At 45.1% G+C, this 15715-nt stretch overlaps 1 protein-coding gene across 3 annotated transcripts in view; it reads left to right on the plus strand.

The window, feature by feature from the left end:
• AOPEP (aminopeptidase O (putative)) overlaps positions 1 to 15715 on the plus strand; it is a 594389-nt gene that overhangs the window by 262383 nt on the left and 316291 nt on the right. For all 3 annotated transcript variants that reach the window (XM_033928041.1, XM_033928031.1, XM_033928022.1), the window contains exon 11: positions 7341 to 7401. In XM_033928041.1, coding sequence (XP_033783932.1) covers positions 7341 to 7401 — 61 coding nt within the window. The remainder of the gene's footprint in view (positions 1 to 7340; positions 7402 to 15715) is intronic.

A 15715-nucleotide genomic window follows, 5' to 3' on the forward strand; every position in this document is an offset into this window, starting at 1 on the left:
TCTCTTTTCTTTGTCAGTCGCCTTGAGCCTGCTTAGGTATGTGCAACGCAGAAATAGAAGATTAGATTAGATTGCACTAAAATTCGGAAAGCCTTTGTTTTGAAGTATTTTTTGATGGATCTTAGCTTTCACATCACAAGGAAAGATTGTTTTCTTATTAATTATACATGGCTCTTCATGGGTAGGTGGTTATCAATTTCTACTCCTAAGATTTGAGATTGTAGTTGTAATGGAAAGTCTGTGTCGTCTACTGTAATCCTTGGAGGGTAGCATGGGTCAGCTGAGGATCCTAGCCAAAGGATATGTTTCAGCTGCAGCAGTCTATGTATAAGAAACACTGACCTCCTCAAATGAATATTAACTTGACAGTTTTAAAAACTGTAATTCTGTTTTCTAAAATGCTGTAGTCCACACAAAGCTGGATTCTAAAGAAGATGAGTGAGCTTTCTTTTTGTATTTGATGCATTAACTTTGACATGGGATATTTAAGGGCTAAGTGTAGGTATTTGTTTTGAACTAGAACCATACCTTATTTCTTTTGAAGGTTCACTCTACTCTACCTACTACTACAGCTCTTTATAACAGAACTGGAGGCGGGGAAATGGATTAAAGTACACCAAGAAACATAATAAATTCCTGGCCCTAATCTGTCAGCCCTCTTTTTCCAACCACAGAGGAAGACATGGTTAAAAACAGCTAGCACTATTGTATTACAAAACGGACACACCTTTTTTGTTTAAAAATAAAAGCAATTTATAAGTTCTGTTCAAGCAAAGGAAAAGAATCTGAAAATTGACCCAAACAACAAGTAAGTGAATAGTCAAAGGAAAATCCTGTTGAGGCAAATGTTACAGATCAATCAAGATCTAAATGAAAAAATGTGTTTGTACATAGATTTACAAGCATTCTGTTTGATCTTCACTTTTCTTTGATCTTCCATTTCTTTAATCTTCCATTGTCCCTTTCTCTGGCTTCTTGGGCCTCCTGTTTACATCAGTTTGTGCTGGTTCTTCTGTTGCTTGGTGGGAGGTCTTTCTTGGAATACCATCACTTACCAGCATATTCCTAGCAGAGATTATGAGAATGAGATAAAAAGTATAAAAAGGATCCCTCAAATACCTTGAGCTAGATTCACTAACCTTACTTTCCGTGTCTGATCCGTGTCCGATTGCATGCAGGCCGATGAATTCACCAAAGGCCTGCATGCAAAAGGGGGCGATCCTTGAGCATGCGCAGACCATCTTCCTTAATTGTAGATGGTCTGCGCATGTGCTGGCCTTCTGTTCTCGGCAGAGCAGAAAACTTTTTTTTGCTTTGCAAGCCCGCTTTAAGCCCACGGTTTTTGTGAAATCATTTTTATTAAACTAAAAAAAATCAACAACAACACCAGCAGATTCCCAAATTTTACAAACAATGCATACTCCGTGAAGGACTGTGTTCTGATGTCCTCCATGGTCACAAACCATTCCTTCCCAACTCTGTGGGGAAGAGCAGAAGAGTCAGGGCTGAGAGCAGGAGACTGAGGCAGGCAGGAGATCGGGGCTGAGAGCAGGGCAGGCAGGAGATCGGGGCTGAGAGCAGAGAAGCAGGGTGGCAGAAGGCAGGGCAGTCGGAAAGGACCTGAGTGACTTGTCCTCAGCAGTCGCTTATTTTTGGATCGGTCAGCCCAGTCGGTGTCCCTCTTTTTTTTTTTTTTTTTTAGTGAATCATGTCCCTGCCTACTGTGCATCCCGTTTCCCCTCATTTGCATGCATGGATCGGAATCGGATCGGAGGAGAGGTTAGTGAATCAGGTCGGAGGGAAATCGTGTCACAAAGGAGTCACAAACCGATCGGTACATGAATGGTTTGCTTAGTGAATCTAGCCCCTTATCTACTGGTGGTACAACTGTGTTCTTGATTCGTGGCTTAATTTCTCAGGGCTACCTGTTTTCTGTTCATGCCATTCAGGGCCAAGCCCCTGCTAATAATATACCAAAATCTAAAGGCTAGATTCACTAAGCCCACCGATTAAGTCCCGACTACTTAGTGACTTCTTTGTGACCTGGACCCGATTCACTAACCAATCTTCCAATCTGATTCCAATCCGTGCATGCAAATGAGGGGAAGGGCATCCAAAAGTAGGAAGGCAAAAATTCACAAAAAAAATTAAGGAACACTGACTGGGCTGGCTTATCACAAAAGAAGTGACGGCTGAGGTCCCTGCTGATTCTTCCTGCGCATTCTCTCCTATGGGTCCCCTGAAAAAGCAACCAGACAGCTGAGGCACATCTCCTGCTCTCTGCCGCCCTTCCTCGCAGTGCGAGCCCGTGGTTTTAACCTGTGGGTTTAAAGCAGGGCTGCACTGCGGGGAAGGGCAGCAGAGAGCAGGAGAGTCGAGGCAGCATGGACTTCCATTTCAGTCTTCTTTCTTCTCCCAAACCATTAGCCTGATGTCATGCTGGGTACAAGCCGTGAACTTCTCCTCTGCAGCCTCCCCTCGGTTCTCTTTTATCCCCTGCAACAAGTCGGCAGCATTTGACACTGGCGGGAGGGAGAAGACCCGCTGCCATCCCTCTCTCTTCCCCTTTGCCTGGAAGTGCAAGCGAGACCGGGTCAGAACGCCGTCACTGCCCCTTTGTGGAGCGTCCGCTCAATTTCGGCTCAGAAAGGTTCCTAGCATATGAGTTTGCTAGTTTGCTGTTGGAGATAGTGCATTAGTAAAGTAAAATAGTTTTAAAAAGTTCCAGCGGAGAGGATTCGCAGACCATCTACAGGCAAAGATGATGGTCTGCATATGCGTCAGGATTGCTCTTCAGCGATCCATGTCGTCGGTGGGGGGGCGATCCTCCGATCACCCCATTTGAATATGGACCTGTCGTGAATTGGTCAGCCTGCCACAGATCGCACACGATCAGGCAGGTTAGTGAATCTAGCCCCTAAATCACTAGAGCTTTACCTAACGACCAGCCATTTTCTGTAGTAAAAGAAAACTCCTAAACCTTCGTTTTTCACACAGACTTTAGTATCAATGGAAGCTATTCCCTCTATACTTTCATGTTTGTCCAGGTTTCCATTTTCAGGACTTTGGGCCAAATGCACAAAAATCATTGTTAAAATACTGTGAGTCGCTGTACACACACACACACACACACACACACACACACACACACACACACAACATCTGTGCCCATTAAAAAAACAAAAAAAAGGTTCTTTTGGGACCCCCTTAATGACCGCCCACACCCCCAAACTAAAAAAAAAAAAAATCAGCAGGAGGGAAGTCCACTGCCTTGGCCACCCGGCCATCCCTCCCCTCACCTTTAAAGAGTATCAGACAGGGTGCCCACTCCCTCCTGCCACCAGGGCCCCCCCTCAAACCCCAAATATCCCCACCTTTAAATTAAAGAGTGGCAGGAGGTATGCCAACTTCTTCTTGCTGCCGGGGCCCCTGCAAACTTCTCAAACCTCAGACACCCCCCCAAACCCCTGACACCCCCCCCCCCAACCCCTCCAAAACCTCGTACTTTAAATGACAGTCTGATAGGAGGGATGGCCATTTCCTTCTGATGGCAGGCCCACCTCTTTAAAATGTCAGGTTTTTCCCTTCCCAGTGCATCCTGAGATGCACCAAGGAGGGGTCTAAGGCTCTGATTGGGCCAAGTGCCTAAAGCCCTTCCATAGGACGTTTAGCAATGTTCGTTAAATGCACGATAAGTTTTGTGCATCCAGGCCTTTATCTCCTTCTCTGTTTATTGTTCCTCCACTGAGGACTTATCTGTTTCTCTCCTTCCCCCTTTTTTTAGATTTCTTTTCCCCTGACTTTCCTTCCCCAGGTACCAGGGGGTGTGGCTGTTGAGGGTAGAATTCTTATCTGCCCTATGCCAGGGTTCTTTCCCAGGAACAGCCTTATTTCTTTAGTGTTTACTCTGTTTAAATTTGTCTATGTACCCTCTGCTTCTGGAGCTGTTTTGCAGATCTTTATTTTGGCTTCTGTTATTTTTATGGTAGCCTTGTTTGTTCTGGTTATCTCATATCTCCCACTTCAGAATATAGACTAATGTATCCAATGTGAATTTCATGCCATTTGGAGAGGAAATATGCATTGTGGTAGCCTCATCCAATATAGTATCTAACTTTAAAGTTATATTATAGCAGTAGGCATCAACACATAATTCCATTTGTAATCACTTGAAAAGGAATGGGTTGTTATCAGTGTAAAAGACTTCCATTATAGGTAATGCCTAAGAGTCTGACCTGTCCAATTGATATTTTTCTCTCTCAGCAGTAGCTTCCAGCAGAGATATAATATTTTTACCTCTCTTTATCTAGGCTGAACCTACTTCTGAAGCAACTATAAGAAACTTTTTTTTTCAAACGTTTATGGTGTGGAGGATCAGTCCTTCACATAAATATTTCTTTAGGCTAGAAAAGGTTGTTTCGTATACCAGAGATCCATTTCCATTTAGTTTCAAGCTGTCTTCTGTATTAGGTTGGCTAAAGCTTAGTAGGTTAATTAGGTTGGTTGATTTATAAAGCCTTGAATGATGATACTCCCTTGTGTATTGCTGCTGCTTGGAAAATTTGTCAGCCAGCAAGAGCACTTCTTTCTGGAGATAAAGCCCTTCTTGATGTGCATTTTTTTGGCACATTACAGTGGATAAATAGTAACATAGTAAAAGACATCAGATAAAGACCATTTTTATAGTCTTGGCTTTCCTTCATGAGGGTTTAGACAAAGGTCTGGCAGTGGCCTCCCTGAAAGTTCAGGTTGCAGGTTTTTGTGTTTTCGATTATGTAAAGGCGCTAGTTTGCTTACTGCTCATCCAGATGTAACCAGGTTTATGAGGGTGGGGGAGTGCTTCATCTGCATCCTCCCTTTTATCTTCTTTTCCCTTCGTGGGATCTTAACATCGTTTTGCAGGGCCTTGGAGAGGCCCCTTTTGAACCACTGAAGGATGCTTCTCTTCTGGACCTAACAATCAAGACTGTCTTTCTGGTCACCATTGTCTCGGCATGGTGTATTTCAGAGCTTCAGGCTCTTTCATGCAGGGAACCCTTTCTCCATATTTCGGATGTGGGAGTTTTCCTCCATATTGTACCTTCCTTCTTGCCGAAAGTGGTCTCAACTTTCCATGTCAACTAGGAGGTTAGGTTGCCTGCATTTCATCCAACAGGTTTGAAACCCAAAGATCAGATCTTACGCAAATTGGATGTTCGGAGGGTCTTTCTCTATTATTTGGAGAGGACTAATGAGTTCAGGCTGTCTGATCACCTTTTTGTTCCAACTGCTGTGCCTCACCGTGGTAGGCCAGCATCCAAGTCCTCGATTGCTCAATTTGATTTGAATGGCTATTTCCATGACTTACATTACCCGCAGCAAGCAGCCGCCAATCTCGCTTAAAGCACATTCGACAAGCAGTGTTGCTTCATGATGGGCAGAATCTCGCATGATTCATCCTGATGAAATTTGCAGGGCAGCTACTTGGTCCTCTCTTCATACTTTTACCCAGATTTATTGAATGGATGTGGCAGCATGCTCTGATGCCATTTTCGGGACCTCAGTTTTGAGGGCAGACTCTTCTGTCCCTCCCTAGCTACCATTGCTTTGGTATGTCACCAACCTATGGAATCCAGAAAAGATGTAACAGAATGGAAGATTAGGTTTATACCTTCGATAACCTTCTTTCTGTTAGTCTCTGGAGGATTCCATACGACCCGCACTCTCTGTCTACACTCAGTTCTTTGGCGTAGCCTGCTCCTTTCTGCCTCAGTTACACTCTTTACAAGCTTCCCAGAAGTGATGTCAGAGAAAACGCCAAGGCTATTTCAGGCAGCAAGTTCATCACTGCTTGCACCGAAGTTAAAAAGGTACAGGGAAGGGACGCGGGCGCACAGCAGGGGGAAGAGTGGGAAGGGGAGGAGGAGTGCTATCGCCCTGAGGAAGACCGACCCAGGGCAGACCGCTTCCCCTTGCCACCCCCTTACTACATTACTGATCAACTTGGTAACTAAGATTTAATGCTAAAAAATACAGGGTCATGCATTTGGACTGCAAGAACGCAAGAAGCAGCACAGTTTAGAGCAGGGCTGTCCAAGTCCGGTCCTCGAGATCTACTGGCAGGCCAGGTTTTCAGGATATCCACAATGAATATGCATGAGAGAGATTTGCCTGCACTGCCTTCTTGGTATGCAAATCTCTCTCATGCATGTTTATTGTGGATATCCTGAAAACCTGGCCTGCCAGGTCTTGAGAATCGGACTTGGGCAGCCCTGGTTTAGAGGGTGAAGTACTTCTGTTCATGAAACAGGTGCGGGACTTGGATGTGATTGTATGTAGTGATCAGTAGAATGACATGGGGACAAATTTGTTCCTGTCCCCACAGGAACTCAATTTCCCCATCCCATGCCCGCAAGTTTTGTCGCTGTCCCTGTCCCTTCCCCAGTCCCCTAATCCCAGCCTTAACCGCACAAGCTTTGAACACTTATGATTTTAAAGTGTTTGGGCTTATGCAGATGAGGACAGAGCTTGCATGAATGGGGCAGGGGCAGGGACAGGAAAAGAACTTCCAGGGAAAATGAGTTCCCGCGGGGATGGGGAAAAATTTGTCCCCATGTCATTCTCTAATCTGTAGCTAACAGGTTAAAAAAAGATGATAAGTGCCTCTGTATAAATCTTGGGTGAGATCCCGTTTAGAGTACTGTGTACAATTCTGGAGACTACACCTTCAAAAAGATATAAACAGGATGGCATAAGTCCAGAAGATGACTACTAAAGTGGTCAGTGGCCTTCATTATAAAGTGTATGGATACAGACTTAAAGATCTCAAATTGTATACTTTGGAAGAAAGGCAGGGGAAGGAAGATATGATCGAGAGGTTTAAATACTTCCGTGGTATTAATGCACATGAGGCAAATCTCAATTGAAATGAAGCTCTGGAATGAGAGGGCATGGGATGAAGGTGAAAGGGAAGAGACTCGAGAGTAACCTGAGGAAATATTTCTTCATGGAAACAGTGGTGAATTCTAGAATGGCTTCCCGGTGTACCCCAGTATAATGATTTTAATGCCACTTTATTGTATGTATAATATGTCTGTTTTTGTTGGAATTTGTGAAGAATAGTGAGATTAGCAGAATATACACTTTTAATAAATAAAAAAGGGTACCATGTATTATTGATTTAAAGATGCCACCTCTAGTATGCTGTTACAAAGATTTTGTCATAATGAAGTTAAAAACACTGCTTGGTTTCCAAGCTCCATCCCTTTACAAATTATATCCATGAAATGTTTCTAGATGTTCATTTCCTAATGATCATCTTTCAGTTGAGTATCTACAATTAATGTTATTTTCTTTTAAAGATGTGGACTGTCTGTTGAAGATATCTATCGTATTTGGCTTGACACTGCTGGCATTCCAAAGGTAAAAGAAAACTCTATTTGATATAGATCTAGACAATGAATTCAAGGCCATCATTCAGGTGTAGAGCTGGTAAGAGTAAATCAATTTTTTACTCTTTCAAAAAGTACAAAAATCAAGGGACACTCAAAGAAATTACATGAGCACTGCGTTCTGGAAATAAAGCCCTTCTTGATGTGGTGTTTTTTTTTAAACAAATAGGAAAAAATATATTTTTTTAAATTAGTGAATAGAACTCATTGCCAGTAGGAAAAAAGGAGGTATTGATGCCTCTATATAAGACTCTGATTAGACCTCATTTAGAATATTGTGTACAATTCTGGAGGCCGCACCTTCAAAAAGATATAAAAAGGATGGAGTCGGTCCAGAGGAAGGCTACTAAAAAGGTGTGTGGTCTTTGTGATAAGGCGTATGGGGACAGATTTAAAGATCTCAATCTTTGGAGGAAAGGCGGGAAAGGGGAGATATGATAGAGACGTTTAAATCAAAAATCCAAAAATGTTACTTACCAGCTGTGGACTCTATCTCCAAGATCCCACATTAAATTAACAATGGGTGGAGAAAAAGCCTCAAGAAATATCACGTGATGATATTATATCACGTGAAATATCACGCAATCATTGATGATCTTAATCTAGCGTTGCTCTTATCACTGGCAAAAAACTCACACCCAAAAATAATGTAGGGATCTAAAGAAACACAAACCCCACTACTGTGCACAATAGAAACAAATTGTTAATCTATATTTTTAAATATTTTAAATTTTTGTAAATGTTTAAATGTGTTTTTATTAACAAGGAAGAACCAAATACTAACAAATGCAAATTGGCAGACAAGAAATTGAAATTATACAAGAGAGGGATCCCCCCCCCCCCCTGAGGACTGGACTCTGATGTCCTCTTGGGTTACAAAGGCACCCCTGCCCCCAAACTCCCCCCTCTAACATACCCTCCCCCCAAAACCAAGAACAAGGAAGGAACCAAGATCAGACAGGTGGGGTAGGATACAACTGCAGTCAAAATGCAACTCCGACTCCGGGGTGGCAAAATGTCCAAATAAGGAGACCAAATACGGACAGTCTCTGCTTCTGCAGCGAGAGGAATAAGCCATTCTGGCCTCCCAACCCATAAGTTCGTGTAATTTATTCCTTCAATACCAGAAGGAGGAGGGAACATCAGCCAGCCAGTAATTCAGAATATACTTTTTCCCCAGGATATAACATTTGCTCAAAAACAATTTCTCAGCAGAGGTATAAACATAAAAACACTGAGAAGTGAGCAAACAACATATGAAAGACAGAGAGAGGGACAGGAACATGCAACAGGTCCCGAAGGAAGGAAGCCAAATTCCCCCCAAAGCTCTGAATACTCTCACAACTCCAAAGGCCGTGAAAGTAAGAATTCACTTAAGTGAGACAAGTAAGACAGTGTTGGGTGTCAACACAGCCCATATGGTAAGCCTGACTCTGGGAGGTATATGCTTTTTACAGGGTTCTATAGTGGCACTCTCAGAGATCAGCATTATGCACTAAAGCTAGGATACTTTTAAGAGCTCAGAGCAAAAAATCCGCCCCAAGCTCCTTCCCTAAATCCCTCTGCCAAGCCTCTAACACAAAGGAGAAATTCTGAGGAGACCCAAGGGTACTAAGCTGTTTATGAAAGAAGGAGACCGAGACCCGAGGCTCGGGATCCCCCCCTCCAAGAAGGCACAAAATCAAAGTCCAAAATTCAAAGATAAGGAATCCCCAGGGAGAGAATGCACATAATGTAGCAATTGACACTGAGCATAAGCAAGGCCAGGGGATACAAGACCACATTGCAGCAACTCATCGCAGGACAGGAGCTTCCTGTCATCTCATAAAACTTGAAAAAGAAATTCAAAGCCCCTAGCCTGCCATCTGTCAAAAATCGAGGGGATCAGCCCCGGCGGAAAGGAGAGATTACCAGTCAGAGGCAACAAAACGCTAACACGGGGATCCTGATGTCAAAGGGGAAGTAACCGTCGCCACACCTCCCAAAGCGGTCTAAATAAGATACTACGTCTACTAGGAGCAGGCACCTCTGCCAGCCAAGCATGAAGAAGAGAGATGAGGTGAGCAGGGTAAAAGTAATCTCGTTCCAGGCAGGTGTCAGTATAGAGAGCAGTACCCAAGACCCACTCCCGGAAATGGTGTAAAAGGCAAACCTGATTATAAAGAGCAATATTCGGCACTCTGAAGCATCCCTGGTCCCAGGAACCCACCAACAACTGCCACCATAACTTAGGCTTCCTGCCGGATCACAAAACAACGCCTGGATAGTATTAAAGAAAAAGGCGCCCATCCCGTATGCACACAACACAGCAGAAAGAAACCCCCACCTCACACGGTCAAAAGCCTTTTCAGCGTCAAAGCTAACAAGTAAGGAAGGGTTGCCATCCATACCGGCTTTCTCCAAAGCCAACAAGATTCATTGAATGTTCTTAGACACCGGCAGGTCACGCACAAATCCCACCTGCTGTTCCAACACCAGGTAGGGCAGCACCCGGGCCAAACAATTCGCCAGCACCTTAGCCATAAATTTCATTTCAAAATTCAGCAGGGATATGGGTCTATAGGATTCCGGCAGGACCGGGTCCCTACCCGGTTTAGGAAGAACGATAATCAAGTAAAGACGCAGGAAGCCTTTGGCCACACTTAATTTAAAGATCTCGGATAGCAACGGAATGATCTCCGATACTAGCAACTTGTAAAATTCACCGAGGTAGCTGTCCGGCCCTGGAGATTTGCCCAATGGGCAAGCACTCCACTTCCTCCGCAGTGATAGAGCGCTCCAACATAGCCGAGTCCCCAGCGGAGATTCAGGGCAGTTCCAAGCTGTCTAAGTCGACTCTCCCCCCATCGAGAAAGTCCTGACCAAGCGAGGCATAAAAATCAGCGAAAAAGTCCCGCATAATACAGTCCTATGATGCATAGCATGTCACGCAAAGCCGTTACACCCACAGACTCGTGATATGGGCAGGCTAAACGAGCCAACATCCATCTACTCTTATTAGCAAACTTAAAGAGCTGAAATTTATAGTGGTCCCTAGATTGCTGCACCCCCCAGTGCAATAGTTCATTCAATTCCTGCTGTGTCTTAAGCTCCAACAAAGCGTGACTGGCGAAGCGCTGCTGCAGAACCATAACCCTATGCTCCAGCGTGAAAATTGCCATATGGCGCATTTTAGCCTTGAAGGCCATAAATGCCATGATTTCCCTGCGCAACACAGCCTTTACCGTTTCCCAATACATGACAGGATCCTCTCTATGTTCCTGATTAGTATGTTTAAAATCCCCCTACTTGTTCAGCAAGAAATCTTGAAAGCAGGTGTTCCGATACAAATGTCAAGGGAATTTCCACTGGGTACCATCCCCTCTGGGAGGGCCTCCAATGCCAACAAAGACCCACCCATGAGTGATCCGAAATTTAAATGGGGCCAAGTATTGCCTCCTGAACCTCAGGAAGCAGTTCCCTTGAAAGGAGGATAAGATCAATTCAAGAGAGCGTTCCATGGGCCCTAGAAAGATGATAATAGTCTCGCTCTACCGGGTGCAAAACTCTCCAAACATCCAGTAGGCCCAAAGAAGATGCCAAGAGTATAGCCCCAGTATAGGCCTTGTGCTTTCCTTCCCGATGAAGAAGAGCGATCCAGCCTTGGGTCAGGAACCTCGATAAAGTCCCCCCTGAGGATCAGGGGAACATTCCCAAATTGCAACAAGAGGTTACGCAGCTTTTGAAAAAATTTGGCAGAGGGATTATTAGGAGCATAATAATTACATAAGAGTAAGGGCTTATTATTAAGAGTAACCGAGGCAATAAGGTAGCGCCCATCAGGATCCCTAAGAACCCTGTGAGTTTGCAGTTGGAGGCTCTTGCAAAAGTGAATCACCACACCTCCTTCACCCCTCCTCCCCTCCCACAGAGCCAGGGCCTCCAGGTGGTCACCCACCCACCAAGTACAGAGCTTAGCATACTCCTCAGAGGACATCCTAGTTTCCTGTAGAAAAGCCAGGCAAGCTCTCCTACGATTCAGCAATTGTAATATTTTATACCTCTTAATAGGCGAGTGAATCCCACCCCCACATTCCAAGAAATAAGTTTATGTTTCAGGAAAAACTAAAAAGAGGAACAAAAGCAGGTACAGAATAGCCCATTTCACAAAGCCAGAGGAGTGTCCCAGCCACCACCCCCCTAGCCACAACCAACACAAAATGTTAGGTGCAACATTGGGCAAGAGCGAACAAGAAAGGGATCTGGGGGTACTGATAGACAAGACCTTGAAGCCGTCGGCTCAATGCGCAGCGGCGGCAAAGAAAGAAAACAGGATGTTGGGCATGATAAAGAAGGGAATCACGAGTAGATCGGCGGACGTCATAATGCCGCTTTACAGAGCAATGGTCAGACCACACTTGGAATACTGTATCCAACACTGGTCTCCCTACCTAAAGAAGGATATAACCCTGCTGAAGAGGGTGCAGAAACGAGCCACGAAGCTAGTAAAAGGTATCGAGAATTTGAGCTACAAAGAGCGCCTCGGAAAACTGGGATTACCCTTGAGAGGAGAAGGCTGCGAGGGGATATGATAGAGACTTTCAAAATACTAAAAGGATTCGACAAAATAGAGCAAGAAACATCGTTATTCACATTGTCAAATGTGACTCGGACAAGAGGTCATGGACTGAAACTGAGGTACAACAGGCCCAGGACAATTACCAAGAAATTCTGTTTCACACGAGTGGTGGACGCTTGGAATGCTCTCCCGGAGGAGGTTGTGACGGAGACCACCATTCCGGGATTCAAGGGCAAGTTGGATGTACACCTTCTTGCAAAACACATTGAGGGATACGGGTAAACAAGGATTGGCCTCCGTGTGTGCGGGTCGCCGGACTAGATGGACCTAGAGTCTGATCCGGTGAAGGCATTTCATATGTTCTTATGTAATACCAGGGAGACCACCAACCTCCTACCTGTCTAAACCAAGGAAAACCCCTCCCCCCAACAAAACCACCTCTCTCCCACCCCACACACACCCTCCCCTCTCCCACCCCCCAACCCAACCCAACCCTAGCCATGCTCTATACCACACCCTAATGGGTGCCACTTCCAGGAAGCAGGATACGTCCGCTACAGGCTCCCCACAATAGTGCCCCAGACCTAAGTCACACACCTGCCATGTCACCCCAATAGAGCTGAAATACCCCCCAGGGCTAAGCCTCAGGACCCATAGAAAAGAGCTACTAAACAGCAGAGACTAAACAAAGGAGAAAAGTCCAGGCCTCACCAGCAGCAGCAAGATGCAATAAGGAGAACCAACAAAGGTCACCAGGGAAAGAAAATGTAAGGAACAGCCAGTAAAGCCTTCTCCCTCAGTCTCCAACCCCCCCAAGCAGGGCCATGGCAACCACAGCTATATTAGAACTTGGGGACCAGAGGAACCGAGTGCCTGTCCCGTGACAAAGGTATAAGGTACACAGTGCCAAGCCAAGCCCGCCAGAAAACAAGCAGCAAAGCAAGGGATACCGCTACTCTAGCCCCAATCTCCAAACAGTCCCGATGCACTCGAACCACGCAACATCCATACACTCTCCCAAAGGACCCAGCCAGTTCAAAGAGACCCCCCCCCACCAGATCGTCCAGACCCCCCCTGTCACAGACACCCCATCACACTTAAACACACAACAGGTGCACCTTGCAGTGTCCCCCACCATTCCCACACAGTCACATTCCCACACAGACACTACCTAGAAGCACTCAACCTCTCACCTCCCCCAACATAGCAGATGAAAAAAAAAAGAACCAAACCCCAATAGGGAAGTAACAAGGCACTAAGGTCCATTCCCAGGGGACCTCCAGAAAGGCCAAAGTCAAAGGGCTCAAGCCCCCCAGGGAAGACAGTGCTCCAAGCAGATACCCTCCAAGTCTCACACAGTCAAAGTCACCATGCGCGAGCCCCCAGTAGCAGCCAGCTCAGCAAACAGATACCCTCCGATGATCACGGGGCATCCTCTGGAAACTTTTCCTCCATGAACCGCTGGGCAGCCTCTGAAGAATCAAAATGGTGTGCCCAGCCCGCATACATCACCTGCAGACATGCAGGGTATTGTAGAGAGAAGGGAACACTGTGGAGGACGAGGCTGGAATAAAGGGAAGAAAACTTTGCAGCGAGCCTGGTAGACCTCCACGGAGTAGTCCTAGAAACAAAGGACAGATTTGTTGTTGTAAAGTAGCTTCTTCCCTTGGCACAATGCCCAAAGCACCTCGATCTTATCACCGTAGTTTAAAAGGTGGCAAATAACTACCCACAGCCGATCCACTCCATCTCTCCGTTGCCCCAGGCGGTGGGCCTGTTCGATGTCTAGGGGGCCCAATTTTTGCGGGATAGCCAAGGACTCCCGTAGCCACTTTTCCAGAAAGTCCCCCAGATCATTTTCCAAAAGGGATTCAGGCAAGCCCACAAACCTGAGGTTGTTCCGGTGGGACCGGTTTTCAAGGTCCTCTACCTTGGCTTTAAGCTCCGCCATAGAGGTGGTGTGCACTGCTTGTTTCTAGGTGAGCCGCTGCATCGCGTCTTCTGTAGAGCTAACCCGCTCCTGAGTGTCCCAAATCTCGGAAGTCAGCGTGGCAAACCACTGATCCAGGGAATCAAGTTTATCCAAGATTCTTTGCAGCTTGTCACCCAGCGTGCCCTCCAACGCAGCCTGTACCTCGGCATTGACCTCGACAACCCAGAGGGAACTGGGAGTTTCAGGCGAGGCAGGCGCCACATGTGCCGCCATCATGGTCTCCGGCTGCTTCCTCTGCTCACGGTCCGTCTTCGTGAGTCTAGCGGCCAACATCCAGCGAACTGCAAAAGTGCTCCAGCAGGACCTGACCGTGCTCCCCCGCACGAAGGCGTGATTAGTAGGGGCAAAATTGTCGAGTAAAGTGCAGATGTATAGCGGGCATACCGGAGCAGCAAGATCGCCCTGCTCAAAACCCCATGCTTCCGCCGGAAGTCTTAAATTTATAAATCATTTTTAATAAAGCTTATTGTTCAATAAAGGCAAATAACGATGGAGAAGTACATAAACAGTACTTAACTCTGGTGCCGGAGAGATTGCAGCTTCTAAACACTTTCTGCCGGCATCAAACAAACTTCTTTCTCTTCAACGGCATTCAGGGTAAAAGCTTCCACATCGGCGTTGGAGTAAATTCCTCCAACAAGATCTTGTTTCATGAAACGAAGATGTTAATTTAATGTGGGATCTTGGAGGTAGAGTCCACTGCTGGTGAGTGACATTTTTTTATTTTTGATCACTACTAATTTGACTTGAGAGACATTTAAATACCTACGTGATATAAATATTCATGAGTCGAGTCTCTTTCATTTGAAAGGAAACTCTGCAATTAGGGGGCATAGGATGAAGTTAAGAGGTGTTAGGCTCTGGAGTAATCTGAGGAAATACTTTTTTACAGAAAGGGTGGTAGATGTGTGGAACAGTCTCCCAGAAGAGGTGATGGAAACAGAGACTGTGTCTGAATTCAAGAGGGCCTGGGATAGGCACATGGGATCTCTCAGAGAGAGAAAGAGATAATGGTTACTGTGGATGGGTAGACTAGATGGGCCATTTGGCCTTTATCTGCCATCATGTTTCTATTGCCAGAGGATGTAGTTACAGCAATTAGCGTAGCTGGGTTTAAGAAAGAGTTGGACAAGTTCCTGGAGGAAAAGTCCATAGACTGCTATTGAGACAAACATGGGAAAAGCCACTGCTTACCCGGGATTGGTAGCTTGGAATATTTCTACTGTTTGGATTTCTGCCAGGTACTGTGAATTGGATTAGCCACTGTTGGAAACAGGAAACTGGCCCAGTATGGCTATTCTTATGTTGATTGCCTCTGATCTAATGTGCCATACTTTAATGTATAAACCGGGACTCTGCTTTTATCTGCTGCAAAATTTTTGATTTATTTATTATATTAAGTTTACTCAACATTTTCTTTAAGATCCTGTCAAAGAATTATGTTAACTCTTAGAATATATGCTGTCCAATTACATCTGTTCATACAGTGAGTATGGATGTGTTTGCCATACAAAGACATACTGATTGATCAATTATTTATTTATTATAGAGGCAATATAATATCAGTCATACTAATAACATAGCATAAATCTTTATTTCTTAGTCCTCAACAAATGATCTTTAGAACTGTTATTCACTAACTCTGAACTTTGTTTATTCCACTCAACCTGTAATACCTTTTAATCATTGTAAACTGCATAGAGCTTCACGGTCCTGCGGTATATAAACTGTTGT

This window comes from Geotrypetes seraphini, chromosome 1 (assembly GCF_902459505.1).
Source record: "Geotrypetes seraphini chromosome 1, aGeoSer1.1, whole genome shotgun sequence".
Classification (NCBI taxonomy): domain Eukaryota; kingdom Metazoa; phylum Chordata; class Amphibia; order Gymnophiona; family Dermophiidae; genus Geotrypetes; species Geotrypetes seraphini.